The sequence below is a fragment of the Dama dama genome, chromosome X (assembly GCF_033118175.1).
Source record: "Dama dama isolate Ldn47 chromosome X, ASM3311817v1, whole genome shotgun sequence".
In the NCBI taxonomy this organism is placed as follows: domain Eukaryota; kingdom Metazoa; phylum Chordata; class Mammalia; order Artiodactyla; family Cervidae; genus Dama; species Dama dama.
Genome location: NC_083714.1, coordinates 55,456,028 through 55,474,705, shown reverse-complemented (window position 1 = coordinate 55,474,705; position 18,678 = coordinate 55,456,028). Strand labels below are relative to the sequence as shown.

Sequence of the window (18,678 nt, the reverse complement as noted above, 5' to 3'; positions counted from 1 at the left end):
CTGCTCTAATTTCCCCACCTCAGAACATGGCCTACCCTCTACCCAATCACCCAAGCCAGAAAACTTCAGTCACCACCTGCAAGCAGTTTCCTTCTTGGTTGATTATCCCCTCTACAAAGTGTCAAAAAATCTTTCCATTCACTGCCCTCTGTCCCCAAGGCCCTGGCTTAGTCTCCGCCTTTCCAGTCATCCTCCAGGCCTGGGGCAGCAGTCTCTGACCAGCCCTGTGCTCAATGGGGTCTGGACTGGAGGGAAGACGTGGACACCATCAGGGTTGCTGGCAGTTCAAGCTCTCAGAGGCGATGAGGACTCTTGTAGCATAAAAGCAGAGGAGGAGGCTGAGGGGAGAGTTCTGAGGAGATTATGGAGGACAGGCCCCAGGAGAGGGAGTCTCAGGAAGGGAGGAGCCTGAGTTGAGAGCTGGAGCGGCCATGTGTCGAATGCTAGGGTCCTCGCTGGCCACCTCGTCAAAAGCAGAGAGGGCATGTTTGCAGGGTTTCTGATTGAACAGTAGGAGGTGAGGAACAGTAGATGGGGAATGTAGCTAACTCTTTCTAGAAGTTTGAGGGAGAGAATAGGAACCGGGAGATGTAAATTTGTAAGCTTTTTGTGTTGCTATTATTGTTACCATTGTACAGAAAGGACATAGGGAAGCAAATGAAAAGGTTTGAGGAGGGATTCAATAGACAGTGAAAATATCTGTGCTTATAACCCCAGTTGGTGCTACTGGGAAAGAACCTGCCTGCCAGTGCTGGAGATGAAGAGAGGAGGGTTCTATCCCTGGGTCAGGAAGATCCCCTGGAGGAGGACATGGCAACCCACTCAGTATTCTTGCCTGGAGAATCCCATGAGCAGAGGAGCCTAGAGGGCTACAGTACATGGGGTCGCAAAGAATCAGACATGGTTGAGTGACTTAGCACACATATAACCACAGTTAGGGCTGGAGCTCATGAAAGACGCATAGAATGGGTGGGTCCAGGGAACAGAGGATGTGAGAGGTGACTTACAAAGAACACAGAGCAGAGAGGCTGGGTGAACAGGTCAGAAAGGGGAGGAGGTGACAAGCAAACATGTTAGATGCAGCTAGGGAAGAGTGAGAGACAGGTGAAGAGGCTCACTCATGCCAACCCCCAGCATTCTCAGCGAAACGGGAAGGGTTTCATCTTCAGAGGCATCAGGCTGCAGTAGATGCACTGGGGAAACCAAGCAAGTGTCCGCGCAGGGCTAAGCTGCATGAGGAAGACAGCAAATATAGTTGTTAAAGACAAGAGATGGACAGCGAACGTAGATAGGAGGGAGGCCTTCAAACCAAGAATGCATGCGTGCATGATAAGTCACTCAGTTGTGTCTGAGTCTTTGAGACTCTATGGACTGTAACCCACCAGACTCCTCTGTCCATGGGATTCTCCAGGCAAGGATACTGGAATGGGTTGCCTTTTCCTTCTCCAGGGGATCTTTCCAGCCCAGGGATCGAACCCATGTCTCTTTATGTCTCCTGCAGGCTCTTTACGACTAGCGCCACCTGGGAAGCCCCAAATCAAGAGTAAGGCACCCTATTTCCACAAAAAAACCAACATCAATCTTGGTGCACTTCTGGGCCTCTTTTCTCTTCATTCACAAGTTGGACATCCAGCCCAAGACTTTTACAGAAACACCAGCCTGGTCCCAAGAGTCTCTCACACCCTGGCTGAAAGTATTCTGAGGCTGATTTCTTCAGAGATGTTAAGACCAGGAACAGAAGAAACAAGTTAGAAATACAGCCAAGGCTGGAAGCCAGAGCTACTACCTTCCAGTCTGTAGCTCATTCAAATCTCATTGCTGCCCAGTGCCCTTTTATTCATTCATCCATCCCATGCATATGGCCAAGACACCTGCTGTGCACTAGGCCTCCAAGGGGCTTGGGTGAGAAAGATGAGTCTGCAGAGTCTCTGACCTCAATATTTCTCCCAGAATAAAAGGGAAATCCATGAACACAGTTCATCCTCAGAGTCACTTTTCTGTCCACATCTACTGTGTTTCTCAGCAGCATTCGGCACAGTTTAGACACTCTCACCTTGAAATAATGGGTTCCATGCTCCTGATTCTCCTCCTGCCTCACTGGCCACATATATATATATATATATATATATATATATATATATATATATATATATATATATCTTTCCTATTAAGGATTTTTATTGGAGATAATTGGAGATAAAATAAAACATCCTTAATGTGGAAAGTTTTTTGCCAGAAGTGTACCAGAGTCACTGGAGAACCTGAATTGAAACTTTATATTTTCTGTAAACCTTCATCACCTTTTTCTGTAAAAATACCTTTCACTGGCCACTTCTTAGTGCCCTCTGATGAAGCCTCCTCCTCTTTCTTAGGTCTAAACTCTGGAGTGTCCTGAACTCAGTGTTTGAGTAGATGCCTTATCTTTTTTTTCTTCATCATTTCTTCATCTAGTCTTCTGGCTTCAAACATGTCTGTATACTGATGACTTGCAAATTTCAACACCTGTCCAGCCTCTCTCCTGGACTCCAGTTTATCTCCCTGACATTACCATGTGAATAGACATCACAGGCTGAATATGTCCCAAACCGAATAGTTGATCTTTCCCCTCAAAACCTTATCCTCCAATACTCATCTGCATCTCAATAAAGGTGATGCTGTTCTCCCAAGTCAAAAACTGACAAGGACCTACTGTATAGCACAGGGAACTCTAGTCAATACTCTTATATCCTATATTAGAAAAGCATCTGAAAAAGAATGAATATATGTTATATGTATCACTGGTATTGCTATATACCTGAAACTAACACAACGTTGTAAATCAACTATACTCCAATAAAAATGTTTTAAAATACCTTAGAGTCATCCTTCACTCCTCCCTTTCTTTCATACCTTCTGTTGCTGTTGCTGCTAAGTTATTCAGTCATGTCTGATGCTTTGTGACCCCATGGACTATAGTCCATCAGGCTCTTCTGCCCATGGGATTTCCCAGGGAACAATACTGGAGTGGGTTGCCATGCCCTCCTCCAGGGAATCTTCCAGATCCAGGGATTGAACTGGCATCTCCTGCATTGGCAGACGGGTTCTTTACCCCTAGCACCACCTGGGAAGCCCCTTCATACCCTCACACCTATGCAATTCATCTGGTTATATGCAATTCACGTTGTCTCTACCTTCCAAACATACCCTGTATCTGACCACTTCTCACTGTCTCTACCATTAACACTTTAGTCCAAGCTACCATCTTTTCTCAGTGCCTGGCATATGGTAGATGCTCAATGAATATTTGTACTTTCCCTGTCCATTACTCCATCTCTCTACTTCTATTACTCAGATTAGACCTCTGCTATATCAATTTGTTGATTTTAAAGGAGTATATGACAGTTCTGCTTCTGAAGAAGATGGAGTAACAGGGGTCAGATATACCCCCCAGAATGAAATTCATAATGTGTTGCAACCACTTAAAGTTTACCAAGTATACAAATAATTTCTCCAAAATAAAGATGAAACTACCAACCAAAATAAACCCAGAACTGACACAAATACAAAATTACTAGACAGGGGTATTAAAACAGTTAATATAACAGTATTCCATATGTTCAAAAAGTTACATAAGGGTATAGAACATATGAAAAGACCCAAATCAAACTTCTAAATATGAAAACTATAAACTATGAGATAAAAAATATACTAGATGAGATCAACAAGAGATCAGCTATTTCACAAGAAGATATCAGTGAACTTGCAGACAACACAATAAAACTATTCAAAGGGAAGCACAAAGGGGGAAAAAAGAATCAGAAAAAGAAAGAGCAAAGCATCAGCAAATTGTCGGAAAATTTCAAGTGCCTTTAATAGAGGTGGAGTTGAAGTTCACAAAGGAGGGAGCGGTAGAAAATGTATTTAAAGACATAATGGCCAAAATTTTTCCAAATCTGATTTTTTAAAAAAACTGCAAATCCACAGATATAAGAAGCTCAATGATACCCAAGAGCAAGAAGCATGAAGAAAGCTACACCAAGGCACATTGTAATCAAATTGCCCAAATCTACTGATAATGGGTAAATCTGAAAAGCAGTCAGGGAAATAAAACACATTATTCATAGTCACAAAAGTAAGGATGGCATCCATTGCCCAGTACTAAAGATAAGGATAACAGCAGAACCTCTTTGAAGAGCTTCAAGCTTTCCTCCCAACTCCCAGTTGGACAGTAATCTCTGGATGCCCTTGGACAAGGACAGCTTAATTTGTCTCAAATCACACCCAGTGTATCGCCACTGTTGGCCTTTAAATATTTGTGACTGACTGAGCCTTCACGTCTTCAGCTTCTGGCCTTCATTGCGGCTTGGCACCCAAACGTCTCCCCGAAGAGTATGTCCATGCTCATTGTCCCCATGCACCACTTCGCCAAGTTCTCCAAGTCCCGGGATGAAGCCCGAGTCCAGACTATGCCACGCCTCTTGCCAGTAGCCACTGGAGAGGTATGAGCACTGCCCGAGGACAGGCATCAGGGTCTGCTTGTGATGCTCTGCATCCCTACACAGCACTGGGGCTCCTGGGAAACACTCCATACATACCAGTGGAGGGAAGACAGGAAGGTGGGCAGGGAGGTGGGGAGGGAGACATACAGGCTAAATCTTGGTACAGTTCTGAGGAATCTTAGAAAACAAAGCTCAGAAGAGGGAACTAACTGCTGATGGGTGACACTGGTTTCAGTGGCTCTTCCCAAAAGGCTGACAAAACCCTCCAGGTGACCAGGTTTCTCAGCTTCTTTTATAATTCAGGCCATCCCGGCCTCAGATTCAAGATAATACCAGCCAAACTGTGTCCACTGTGACTGAGAAGGGAACTCTTCCATGACAGATAGCCCAGAGAAGTAGACAATAAGTCCCAGCCAGAAACTAGTGCCCCAGATAGACAATTCTAGCCAGTGCAGTAGAAAAAATCCTGAACAACAAGCAGAGAACAGTGCCAAGGGGAGGGTCATGTGCATCACGGGTGGCTGGGAGGTGGGCAGGCAGGCACACATAGACAAGGAGAAACAAGAGGAAACTAGAAGAGGGGTGGGGTGTAGGGAGCAACTTCTTGTTCAGGAGGCAGCTATCATGGGCTACTAGCACTTGACCTAAGTTGACTTCTTTAATTCTCACAGCAATCTGGCAAAGCTAATGTTATTACTATCCCCATTTTACAGATTCACACCTCAGCAGCATGGCTCCAAAAGCACACTTAACCACAGGGCCAGCCTGGAAGGGACTTGGGCCTGAGTACTAGGAGGAGACTTGTTCAGCGCTGCAGCAGGCACAGCAGTGACCCTTGTGCCCCAGGTCTGGAGGGACAGTTAGAAGGGGTTCAACTGTGGATCGGCAGCCCCAAGCTGGGGGAAGAGCAAGGGCTTGGCACTCATTAGGCAGGCATGTGTCCTTGGTGCCAATTTGCCTCTCGCTATCAGCAGCCACCCTACGGTCAGGCTCCAGGCCAGCACCTCCATGGAAAAGATGCTTGACAACTATCTGTTGAATGAATGAAATCTCCAGTGGGACACACGGAAAACAGGGCTCTGCCCAACAGGTCTGGCAGAAGACCATGCTGGGTCACTCCTTTGACAAGGGACTGGAGCCTCTAGTGTGGACGCCATCACATCAGAAACTTTCCAAACTTGGACTGCTTTTGCCACCTGAGGCTTTATTTCTTTATAGATCAGTATGGGACTGGGACAGTGTATCTGACACCAGTCATAGTCAGCCCCCACCCCGCAGGATTAACTGGACCCTAGAGATAGCAGCCCATGCCCCTAGCCCCTGCTGCCCTCACTGAGAAGCCCTTCCTGAGCTCTACACCTCCAGGTGCCCACAGGCCAGCTCTATCTCCTAGAGGCAGTCACTGGGCCCCTAGACTCAACGTGTCCCAGACTGACATGACTGTCTGATCTCAGCCCCAGCCCCAGTGCCTTATCTTAAGAACAGCACATCTCTCCCTATCTATGCTCAATCTACAAACCTAGGTAGTAGTCATTTCTTGACATTTCCTCCCCATCCTCAAATCCTATTGGTTCTACTGCTGAAATTTCTCTCCAGTACCTTCTTCTGTGTCTATCCTGCCTGCTGCTGCCCTAGGCCTGGCCTCAACCCTGTCATAGTCTTCTGACTCATTGCTTTTTTACCTTCATATTTCCAGTCTGTTCTCTCCTCTACCTTCCATACCACCAGGGTGAGTTCAGTAAGTCCATACCCAGATCTATGTGTCACTCCTGCTTCTAAAACCCATGGACAGATGCCCAAAGAAATAAACTTCATCAGGGCAGGGACTTGTCTGTTTTGTTTCATCACTAAGTCTCAGAGCCTAGCCCCATGGCAAGCACATACATATTCTGGATGTGTGAATGAATGAATGAATTCCTTAAACTTGCTCTGCACATTCCCAATTCACGCCTTGTTTTGTGTTCACTTTTCTCCACTTTATTTGCATCATAGACTTATCATGTCCTGATCATGATTTCCGTGCTTCTTTTCTGTCCCTGGTGAGATGATCACATCCATGTGAGTAGCGGCCAGGAGTGCCTTGTTCCCTGCTGGGTCCCAGGGCCAAGGAGAGTGTCAGGTACTCATTGAATGGATTGAAAGATCATCTACATAAAAAATAAAAACTCTGTATTTGGACATTAAAACCCTTTCCTGATCTGACCAGAGCCATCTCTGAAGCTTCATCTCCTGTGAAACCATCTCATGTTGGTGCCTGTTGGTAGGGGGAGGTGGCCGGGGCAAATACTGGCAGTTCTGAGGCCAAGGGCCCACCAGGCACACACCATGTCAGCCACAGCTGGGATTCAATTCCATGCGCATGTGCAAAGCGCTACACTCAGGGACCCTCCCTCTGGAGAAGTCAGCCACCATTTGACAAGTGATACTAAAAGTTCTGTGCATGCTCCACCAGCAGCAAGACCCAGACACTGACAAGAGATAGACCAAGTTGGCTGCCCACACTAGCTGCCTCCTATGACCCCAGTCTGACAGAGATGGAGCAGACACTGGCTGGTCTGAGCTCAAGGGGACATGCAGGGCAAGCTCAGCTGGAGGGCCAAAATGGAGAGCCTACCCCTGCCCCAGGCCTGCAGGCTGGTTCTGGAATCTTCCCTCAGGCAGAAGCTGTAATGGGCTTCACTGTAGAAATGTCTGCCAAAATGGCAGTGGGGCTGGCTCTCAAAACCTGAGAGACCCACAACAGGTGCCCTCCTTCAAGGATCTCGTGAGGAGGGTGGGGTGCAACTCAAAGAGCTGAAAGCAAAGGCTGCAGTCCCAGCAGAGTTTATGGGAGAAGCGCCACATGTACATTGCCATGACCTACATCCATTACTCCTCACATGCAGGGAGCCAGGGAACTCCCAGGGGTGCAGTCCCCGTGCTCTGACCTCAGATGCCCATAAATGCCCTGGGCAGGCTGGCAGTGGAAGCCGATGCAGCAGGTGAGGCCCACAGACTCTGCCCTTTCTCCCACCCCACTCCTCCTGACCAGGCGCATACTTGGCCTCTATGTTGTCCCCTAGGATGTGGCAGCGGAGAAGGCAATGGCAACCCACTCCAGTACTCTTGCCTGGAAAATCCCATGGACAGAGGAGCCTGGTGGGCTGCCATCTATGGGGTCGCACAGAGTCAGACACAACTGAAGCGACTTAGTAGCAGCAGCAGCAGCAGGAGGTGGCAGGGAGGGTGGTTAGAGCAAAGGCTTGGAGAAGGCCTAGCCTCACACATAGTCAGTGCCTCCATACCCTTAAAGCCCCCAGGGTTTCATTCATGCACTTGGACAAGGAACAAAGTCCCCCCACACAGCCACTTTCTCTCAGCTCCCAGGACAGACCGGGGACACAAGGGCCCGTGTCAAGTCCAGCTCCAGAACCGACACACACAGGGCTCCAGTCCTGACCCTAAGGAGGCCACCGACCTTTCCTCACCAGTCAGACGGCTTCCGAGGCAGGGTGTCCCTTGGCCACAGTCAGCATCTACAGGTCTGTCCAAGAAGCTTCCAGTCAGAGACGAGTTCTCGGGGGCTCATCAGCACCAAGGAACAGTAGAGACCTCCCAAAGCTACTGTCCCCAGACCAGGGGGATCCCCAAACCCCCAGGCAGCTTCTCAGCCAAAGAGCTGCCCGCCCTGCCTGAAGCCAGCAGGGGAGGCCAGCAGTGGCCCAGAGGAGCCCATGCCCACAACTGAGGCGAGGTCAAGGCCTCGGCCCAGGGCAGCACTTGCCCACTGGAGAAACAGTTCTGCCCACTGGCTGGATGCCTGACCCTCTCACTGTGGGGCCTGCACACCCCAGGCTGCCAGCAGGTGAGGGCTGAATACTAGGCTGCCCGGCGGTAGAAGCTGCTCGTCTGCCGAGACCCAGGAGCCAGCCCCTCCCAAGCTCCCTGAGGAGCCCTCCCTTACATGGAGCTCACACCGCTCAGCGCTCTGTGTCTGGGGACCCAGAGTCACCAGCTCACCACCCCCATGCACCTGCCTCCTGGCCTTGTTCACAGTCCCAGCCCATCTACCTGGCCAGAGGGCAAGACAGGTGGAAACTTGGGAGAGACAAGAGGTACTTGGGGTGGGGTAGGGTTGGGGGGAATCCATTCCTTCACCTCCAGGGCTCCCTGGACTTGATGTCCAAGAGGGGCCGGGGTTGGGGAAGCAAAAGTGAATGAGAGCCCTTGGGTGGCCACTCAAGAGGCCTGGATTTCTGGCTGCTGCCAGGTACTCAGACCCCCTCCACACCCCCTCCCATCCCCCATCCCACATGCCCACCTCTCCCAGCTGCTGAGACAAAGGACCTGGGATATGTTGAGTTCCAGCTTCTAGAAGGGCTGGAGGGGGTTTGAGGGCCAGCCCAATGGAGCAGGTTTATAGTTTTCCCCACCTGCACATACGCAGTAAACAATCCACCCATGAATACAAGAGACATAGGAGAGGCGGGTTCTATCTCTGGGTTGGAGAGATTCCCTGGAGAAGGAAATGGCAACCCACTCCAGTATTCTGGCCTGGAGAGATCCACGGACAGAGGAGCCTGGCAGGCTCCAGTCCATGGAGTCTCAAAGAGTCGGATACCACTGAGTAGGCAGGAAAGGGATGCATAGCTGGGGGGCCCAGCCCCTCTCCAAGGGCTGCCTGGGATGGCTTGCACGGCTCCTCTGCACAGAGCACAGGGCATGCACGGGGACACATGTCTGCACATGACACTCAGAGTCTGCTGGGGTGCACACTAAGCCAATCATGGGACTTACCTCCATGCAGGCACTTGACGGGGCAGAGGCTGTGGGGGAGGACAAGGGGCTTTGTTAGCTGCACATGCCATGCTTTTTGTCTGTTTCTGGAGGACGTAGTGAAGCAGGATTCATGTGATCTAATATCTTAAAAACACAGTGTGCTGGCTCGAAGTGGGAGTGCTAAGGGTAGCAAAGGTCCGAATGGACTGACTTTCCTGCGGGTTCTCCACAGAAGGGCAGGCCCCTATGAGCAAGGTGAGGCCAGCCCTCCCTTCGGGAGGCCATTTGGCCAGAATTATTCCCTGGAGACCCTTGTGAGAGACCACCCCACCTGCCCTTCACTTCTGCTGGGTGCCAGGTGAGGAAGACAATGGAAGGTTGTCCCACCCCTCCAGCAGCTCCAATGAATCCATCTCCTCTGCACTGGCCCAGCTTGTCCATGGGGAAGTTCAAGGTGCAGATGGGCTGGGCACCTGCTGGAGCACTTTGGTGAGGCCAGGGCAGCTTGACAGGGAAATATCAGCAAGGGGGCAGAGGTTCCAGGTGGACTAGGGCCGGAGGGCCAGGCAGACCATGCCAGCCCCCACAATAGGACCCCCATGGAGTCCTGCAGAGGAGGCCAGCCTGGAGTGGACACGGCGCAGGCAGGCAGGGCCCAGATCAGCGAGCAGTCACTGCGAAGGCTGGAGGGGTGGCCACCTGGCCCAGGAGGTGTTTCTCCAGGGGCTGCTGCACTGTTTGTTTGCATCGTAGCCAAATTGCTACCAAGGGAGAACCTTTGTTTCACAACATATTTTCAACCAGAGTTTTTCTGCAAACGTGTCTGTGTCCGCTCGCACACATGCACACCGTGTCCCAGAGGGCAGGCCCGGCCCTGCCCTGCAGCACCTGCCTGCCTCTGAGCATGGCCATGGCCTGATTGGAGCAGAAGCAAGGAGCACCTTCAGGAGGGCTGGGGAGGTGGGGGGGGGGTGCCCTCCTGGTCCTCCCTGGGCCTTGTGGCCGGGCACTGTCTCATCCTTATTCTGCAGGGCTTTTCCTTGGGCGCCCCAGTCCCACCCCTCTGCTCTGGGACCAGAGAGGGGATCTTCCAACGGTTTCTTTGCCAAATGCTCTTATCTCTGCTCTCAGCAGAGCCCAAGCTCCAGTGGTCATGTGCATGGGATGGCACGGTGCTAATAGGAGACGCACACTACTCTCAGAGGTACCAAAAGCACCTGAGTCTCAGGAGAGGAGGACCCCCCCCTCACTGTATAGGGACAATGGGGGCCAAAGAGGGGGTGGGGTGGAGTCAGAGCAGGCTCCAGGACTCAATTTTCTTCCCATCACCCTCCCTCCTCACTTACATGCACTCTCTCTCTCTCACACACACGCGCACATGCCGTGATGTTTATTTTATATCTAGTGACTAGCACACTCTCTCACCTTTAGAGATAGAGAAGCCTTGACCGACTTGGGGGCTGAGATAAGCTCTGTTTGGCCACTAAAACCAATAACAATGTAATGATCCAGGTCCTTGACCACAGGGAAATGTGTATTTAACCCTTGGTCCCAGAGAAAGGGCAGCAGTTCTTTTGATGGCCTCCTGGCCCCCAGCACGTTGGCCCTGAGGCCAAGCCCGAAACAGTGACACTCCTGCCCTCTTAGGCCAAGTCCCAGTACCCTACTCAGCACCCTGTCCTATATGTGAACGTTTCAGAGCTGTGGACACAGAGGAGAAGGGTTCAAAGTCCCTCTATGTGATCTTGCACCCAGCCTCCAGAGCCGAATTGGGGCCGGTCCCCGAGCGATCTGTTGGAGGCAGGCCGAGCCCTAGACCCTAGATGAAGAACCCATCTTAGACTCATCCCTGTCTCGGTCTTGCTGGATGACCCCGGGGCCATGTTTCCGTTCTTTGGGCTTCACTTTCTTCCTGAGCACATGGAAAAGTCTGTGGTCCTATCCAGGAGATTTCTCTGACTAAGTCCCTGTAATGTCCAACCAGGACAAGCTGCTGCTGCAAAACCATATCCCCATAAGCATTTGCTGGTAGGAGTCCCACAGGAAGGGCTTTACCAAACTCTGCCCCTAAGGAGTGCCTCCCCCACCTGGGCTGGCAATGGAGAGGCAGGAGGGGCCTGGGAAGGAGGAACCAAGGATTTTGTCCAGAGGGGCTGTCCCCACGCGAGTCCTGGATGAAAGAAACTCAGTCACCAGGGTTTGCTGCTATAACTGAACTTTTATTGAGAACATTCTATGTGCAGAGCCCTGAGCACACCATTGAAGAAAACAAGGAAGACACAGCCAAGCCCCTGCCAAAGGTGGAACAAAAGAGACACTGAGGGCCCAGAGGCAAGGTCTAGCTCCAAGATGGTCACCATGGATCCCTGACAGGGAAGGAGGAAGCACCTACCACTGCTGTTACTGTGGGGACCGGAAACCACCATTCTCTCCCTGCAAAAAGGCTGGATCTCAGCCCATTCTGACCTTCGCGATTCTACACTTCCTCCACCTCCCAGCAGGTAGGGCTTCCCTCAGGCAGCGGTGGAAAATGGTCGTGATGCTGTTGAAGGCTGCTGAAAGTTAGAAGGAGGATGGGCAGAGGTGGCTGAGGAAAAGAAGGGAAGAAGGGGAGGACTGAAGGGCTCCAGCTGCACGGCAGACCGGCAGGAAGCATCACTGGCGCATCCACAGCCAGAGGTTGGTGATACAGGAAGAGAGCAGCATGGTGAATAACAGCACCTCCCGTTGGCGCCAAGTGGCACTCTGGTCCTCCAGGTCGCGCAGACGCTCAGTGATCATGAACAGCTGCAGAGAGACCAGAGCTGGCTGGTGAACAAGGTTCTTCTAGGGAAGTCCACAGCACACCAATGAGGGGAAAATATGACTTTAGACCAAGAAGGGCCTCTGCTGCGCTTTGGGAGGAAAAGGGCCTCTGGGCAAGAAGCAGGCAGAGCAGCTGACCAGGGGCTGGGGGTGAGCCCAGTGGAACCCAGAAACTGGGCTGTCTGTGTTCTCAGTCCCCACCACCTTGCCCCCACCATCACCAGTTCTTCCCATTGTCTGGAAGAAGCCAGCCCACCCCAGCTGTGCTGGTGGGAGCCAGGGAAGGGGATGGGGGCAGCAGCACCAGAGTGAGGGCTTCAGGATGGGGTGACATGCAAGGCCAGAGAGAGCCACCAGGGAAGACATCCCTCCTGCCCATGCCCACGCCTGCTGGGGTCTCAAACCAAGGAGACCTGAACTTGGCCTGAATGAACATGACCCCTGGCTCAGACCTCTTGGCATCACTCTCTATGAATAAACTTCTCTTATCCTCTGATGTCCCCTCTTCCTCCTCTTCTCCTCCCTTCTCCCTTCCCATATGTCAGGCAGAGAGATGGAGTTGAGTCTAGGCCTCAAGATAGGACACTGGAGACAAAAAGCCTGGGTGAAGGGGAAGCAAGCCTGACTTCGCTTCCACTGCTAGAAGGTGAATACGATTGGAGAGCCTGGGTATCCTCAAGGTGGGTGGCCCCACCCATCCAAGACACCATGATTCTGCCTCCCACCTTCAAGTGGGTCCCTGGCAATCAGACACTCACCTGTCTTCTCATGATCTCCATCTCCAGCTCATTGAGCTCTTCCAGACCAATCTCAGCCAGTGTATTTAACTGTCGGCTGATGGGAGATGAAACACAGAGAGTCAGAGCCTCTGGTGGTCCCAGGAGAGCCATAAAGGCAGATGGGTAAGGTTGTGGACTCCTCTGGACCATGAGTCTGTCCGCCTGGAGCTCTCCCCTTCTCTAGTCACAGGTCCTGAGGCCTGAGGGCTGGGAGCTGGCCCAGCTGTGGGATGCTAGGAGGCCCTGAATGGGCAAGGGGCCAGGGGGCTCTATGGCTGTGATGAGGAGGCAACAGAGCCCCCATACTCCAAGCATGGCCAGCTGTTCACTGCTCCCTCCTGGGTAGTCTGCTTGCCAGCTTCCTGGGTCCCCGCCCAAAAAGCCCCGGCCTTTCTCTCCCGCAGGGTCCATGGGATCCTTCTTACCGCTCATACTGGGACCTCATGCCCTGGGAGCCGCCAGGATTCTCCTGGGGTCGGGCACCGCCGTGGCCTTGTTGTCCCGTCACTCCAACTCCCCGCAGCTGCGGCCCCTAGGGAAAGGAACCATCAGTCGAAGTATCCTGCTTGAGCCCATACTTTGTCTGGGAGCATCAGCGCACCCCATTGGGAGTCACGTGGTGCCTGATCCTCTGGAATCAGGAGAGCCTGGGAGTCACACAAGTTGGCTACCCGCCACCACCCCACCTCCACCAGGCTCCTGGGGCTCTCCAGGCAAGACTTCAAGAGTGAGTTGTCATTTCCTCCTCTAGGCGATCTTCCTGACCCAGGGATCAAACCTGCGTCTCTTGCATTGCAAGCAGTAAGATACTTCAAAAACAGCATTATAAGGACAGTGTGTGTCAGGAAGACTCCAGGAATATAAAGACTTAGATGGAGAGTCTCTCCTAGAACAATTTCCACTCCACCCCCTTGATTTTCTTATAGATTGGGATCAGAAGGAGAAAATGCTTTTTGAGAGAGTTGAAGGCAAAATAAGGATGAGTGAGTAGGATGTGTTGTTTGTTTGTTTGAGATAAAATATTTTATTTTTAACATATCAATATCATAAGATTTAATTTAACAACATATGCAAGCCCGATGATAATTTGTGATCACCAATCATGTGAAAGGTCTAACTGTCCAAAGGAGTTGTCTTTTTGATCTTTTCTTTTTAATTTTAGAAACTCACTACTTAGAGCTATATACATTGCAAAACATCAGATTTTTATTTACATTTGGTGGGGATTTTTAAAATCTATGAATTGCAGCAAGTCCAGCTTCCCTCTGTCAATTATTTCCAAAAATGTTATTTTTATTTTCATATATATTTTAAGGCACACTACATCTTTTTTCCCAAATGAGCAGAGTAGTATTATGATTTTTTTGTTCTTTCATGTTGTGGTTCTCTCAGAGGCAGTAGCATTCCATTAACATTTTACTCAAAAATAAATAATGAATAAATATAGAGACTTGATACATTTAATTCTAAATGTCTAAATTTAATTTCTAAAATCAATATAAGGACTCTATTTTTAAAGGTATATTCCTCTGGTCCTGACAGGCAACTCTAATTAATCTAGAGATTAATTAAGTCCCCCTCAGTGCCCCCACCTTCTACATCACAGTTAGAACATAAGCAGCTTGCCCACATCCAAGGTGAATATAGCTAACAGAATCAGCCACAGAACTACTAGACTTAAGTGATTTCGTGAAACAATCAGGTTTCCCTCCTCCTCAAAATGGCCGCCTTTTCCCCATATTTAATACAATGAAGAAGATATGGCAGAAAGTGAAGAAGAGCTAAAGAGCCTCTTGATGAAAGTGAAAGAGGAGAGTAAAAAAGTTGGCTTAAAGCTCAACATTCAGAAAACTAAGATCATGGCATCTGGTCCCATCACTTCATGGCAAATAGATGGGGAAACAGTGGCTGACTTTATTTTTCTGGGCTCCAAAATCACCGCAGATGGTGATTGCAGCCATGAAATTAAAAGACGCTTACTCCTTGGAAGGAAAGTTATGACCAACCTAGACAGCATATTAAAAAGCAGAGACATTACTTTGCCAACAAAGGTCCATCTAGTCAAGGCTATGGTTTTTCCAGTAGTCGTGTATGGATGTAAGAGTTGGACTAGAAAGAAAGCTGAGTACAGAAGAATTGATGCTTTTGAACTGTGGTGTTGGAGAAGACTCTTGAGAGTCCCTTGGACTGCAAGGAGATCCAACCATCCATCCTAAAGATCAGTCCTGGGTGTTCATTGGAAGGACTGATGTCAAAGCTGAAACTCCAATATTTTGGCCACCTGATGCAAAGAGCTGACTCATCTGAAAAGACCCTGATGTTGGGAAAGATTGAAGGCAGGAGGAGAAAGGGACAATAGAAGATGAGGTGGCTGGATGGCATCACCAACTCAATGGACATGAGTTTGGGTAACCTCCAGGAGTTGGTGATGGACAGGGAGGCCTGGCGTGCTGTGGTTCATGGGGTCTCAAAGAGTCGGACACGACTGAGCGACTGAACTGAACTGAACTGAATGCAACAACATGGCCACCATTTTCTCTACAACAGTCCCTCAAATGGTTAGTATAATTTTAAAAATTCCTTACAATGGAACAAAATGTAACTCAGCTGATTTTCTATAACATCGGGTCTCCCTGCCTCCCCAGTCAGTTTGCCTTCCCTCTACCTCCTATAACCTTTGCAACAGTATATCAACCATGTTTCTAAAACTGCCCCCATCTGCAGCAAAAGTAGCTTCCTTATTAGATGGGCTACAAAACATGAGAATCACATGATTTCCTGGTCTCCCTCCTCTCCTAAGGTGTTGCCTTTTCCCAGTAAATGTTGCAATGGTATAACAACTATGTTTCTAAAACTTTCTGTCACCCAAGGTGAATGTAGTTAAAAGGATTGGCTACAGAAGGATGACACTCAGGGATTCATGTGATTCCGGAGAAGAGTCAGGACTTCCTCTTCTCCAAAATGGTTGCCTTTCCCCAATATCCTTTGCAACAATATAGCTACCATTTTTTCTAGAACATTCCCTCACTTATATAGAATGTAACTTAAAGGATTGGCTACAAAATGCTCAGATTCAATTGACTGGATCTCCTAGTAGCCAGAGAGCATAGGCATTTCACTTGCCTTACCCTAGTCCCAGCCCTGAGATAGATATAGATACATGTATATCTATATTTATATATGCTTATATATATATATATATATATATATATATGTGTGTGTGTGTGTGTGTGTGTGTGTGTGTGTGTATATAATATATATACACAACCCTGAATATTCATTGGAAGGACTGTTGCTGAATCTATAGTACTTTGGCCATCTGATGCAAACAGCCAACTCACTGGAAAAGACCCTAATGTTGGGAAAGATTAAAGGGAAAAGGAGAAGGGAGCAGCAGAGGATGAGACGGTTAGATAGCATCACTGACTCAACGGACATAAATTAGAGCAAATTCTGGGAGATAGTGGAGGACAGGGAAACCTGACATGCTGCAGTCCATGGGGATTCAAAAAGTCAGACACAACTTAGGGACTAAACAGCAGCAATATATATATATATATATAATGATTTTTATACTTTTGCATATTTCTATATAGAAATATATATATAGAGAGAGAAGTAGACATAACACATAGATATATACAGATATACATATAGAGATTCAAATAAAGATATATTTACTCATTTATTAATAAAAGAAAGTAGATTCGTACTCCCCAAGCAATGTGTGTTTCAGACATTCTGGACCCTCAAGGTTGAACTAATAAAGAATGGCCATGATCTCTTACCAGACCTTGCTGCCCTCATTTGCCTGCCCAGTACACAGGAGCTTTGTCCCTCCCCCAAAGTCAACATCTGCCCTGCTTGACCTACCATCTCCATCCCAGAGCTGCTACAACTGTAGCAAACTCCCCCAAACTCAAGCTAGCCACCAAGGGCCATACAGTACCACCTTCTTGGACTGGTTTGCAGCCATATTCCAAAGCACAGCAGAGCCAGCAGCCTTTGGATCCACCTTCTGTCGCCGCTGAGAAGCACCCAGCAACTGAGATATATGCTCCTTCATTTCTAGGGAGAAGAACAGAGGTCCAAGGAACACCCATAGAGGCTATCCCAAGGCTTTATGGGCACAGAACACATGAAAAAAAAGATAGGGTCCCCCAACATCTTAGGAAGCACTCAACACTCATTCTCTGACATCTACTGGTCTCTACTAATCTCAGGTCTCAATTTCTTCATGCACTCAAAATATAGTAAGTGTTTACTGAGTGTCAAGCTCTGGGCTAGGTTCTTAAAGAGCAAGCGATGGCCAAGAAACAAGATCACAGCAATAAAAAATTGATTGTGTGTGTACAGAGAAAGGGGTGGCAGGAGGGAGGTGGGTTACAGGAAATAATCCATCAGTGCAAATCAAGAGATGCATGCTCCCAAAACAATAAAAACAGGATAACAAGACAGAAGGAAGGGGCTACTTCAGAAACAACATTGAGGCAGAGACCTAAAAGAGAATCAGTCCAGCCATAGAAAATCTGGGGAAAGAGGGAACACCTAGTGCAAAGGCTGTGAAGAAGAAAGAGTCTTGGGATGTTATAGGAGAGGCTTAAAGGCACTATGGACTGGGTCAGCATGCCACAGCAGGAAGTATATTGAGGAGGTGACCTTATGTGGATCTTGTAGATCATGGTAATGAGCTTTACTCTAAAGGGCAGAAGAAGGTACTAGAAGGTTAGGAGAGAGAATTGCGTTGAATGATCTTATAAATTGAGCCCACTGAGTGTTTTGCAATAAGACCTACTGGTTGCTTGCAATGGGGGGGGGGTGTTCATCCCACCTTCCCCCTCACACGCAACAAAAGGCTCACTTTATCAATCCCATTACCCCCCACACAGGTACCCACAAATACATGCAAACACACATGCGTGCTTCTGCCTAGCCATACCTGTGCATTTTCTAACATACATGCACAGGTGCAAACACCCAAGGGAAAAAACATTACAGGGGATCCTCACCTGCTGCCACTGAGTGCTCTTGGTTATCCCTAAAGCTTCCAAGAAGCAGGTCTTCATCCTTTGGCACTTGCATCTTTTCCTTGAGGTTAGGGACTGCTCCTCCTGCCATCACCACCACTTGTAAGCAATGGCCAAGAATGCACAGGGACCAAGGCTCAGAGGAGGCTTGGGAAATCAGCTCTCTGACGAAGATATATCTGGACACGGGGAGTGGAGCCAGACTCCCACTTTGAGTTCAAGCCTTGGACCCAGCACCTCCTGTTCCTGCTGTATCTTGCTGACTGGGTTCAAGATCTTCTTCTCTGCTACTCTGTAAGCAACTTAGGAGAAGTGATAGGCTCTGAATCTTTGCCTGGGAAAACTGCCCTGGCTCTCAGCTCATCCAATTTGACCTCATTTCTAGATAGAGGCAGGGGCTGGCACAGGACTCCAGAGTCAGTCAGTGGCCAAAGCAGGTTTAGATCCCATCGTGGTTTCTGCAAGGCCAGCTCTGGCTAGTAGCCAGGCCACAGCCCCCTTCAGAAAGCATCCTCTACAGAGTGCTTTCTGCCTTCCCCCATCCAGAGTTCCCAGGCAAGGGACATGGATTTTGATGCCCTGGACAGGAACCATGAGAACCAAAGGAGGGATGTGCAGGAGAAGAGTGGCCTGCTTACTGGAGCCCCCAGTGTCCCCAGCCCTGCATCCCCTATTCTAAGTCAAATTTTCCCTCAGCTTCCCTACTGAATAGACCTCAGTGGTCATGTTTATGGTCCACGTGGCTAGCCTAAGGTCTCCAGTTATTCCATCAAGTGCTGGTTTAGATGTTGCTATCAAGGCATTTTTTTTGTAGCTGTTGATGTCTATAAT

At 49.1% G+C, this 18,678-nt stretch overlaps 1 protein-coding gene across 1 annotated transcript; it reads right to left on the bottom strand.

The window, feature by feature from the left end:
• Positions 1-11,891: 11,891 nt before the first annotated feature.
• Positions 11,892-17,938, bottom strand: FATE1 (fetal and adult testis expressed 1). Its single transcript, XM_061136739.1, has 5 exons — positions 17,830-17,938; positions 16,770-16,888; positions 13,246-13,352; positions 12,800-12,875; positions 11,892-12,023 (listed from the first exon to the last, which is right to left on the bottom strand). The coding sequence occupies exons 1-5, from the start codon at positions 17,936-17,938 to the stop codon at positions 11,892-11,894; spliced, it is 543 nt and encodes a 180-aa protein (XP_060992722.1).
• Between the last annotated feature and the right edge of the window lie 740 nt (positions 17,939-18,678).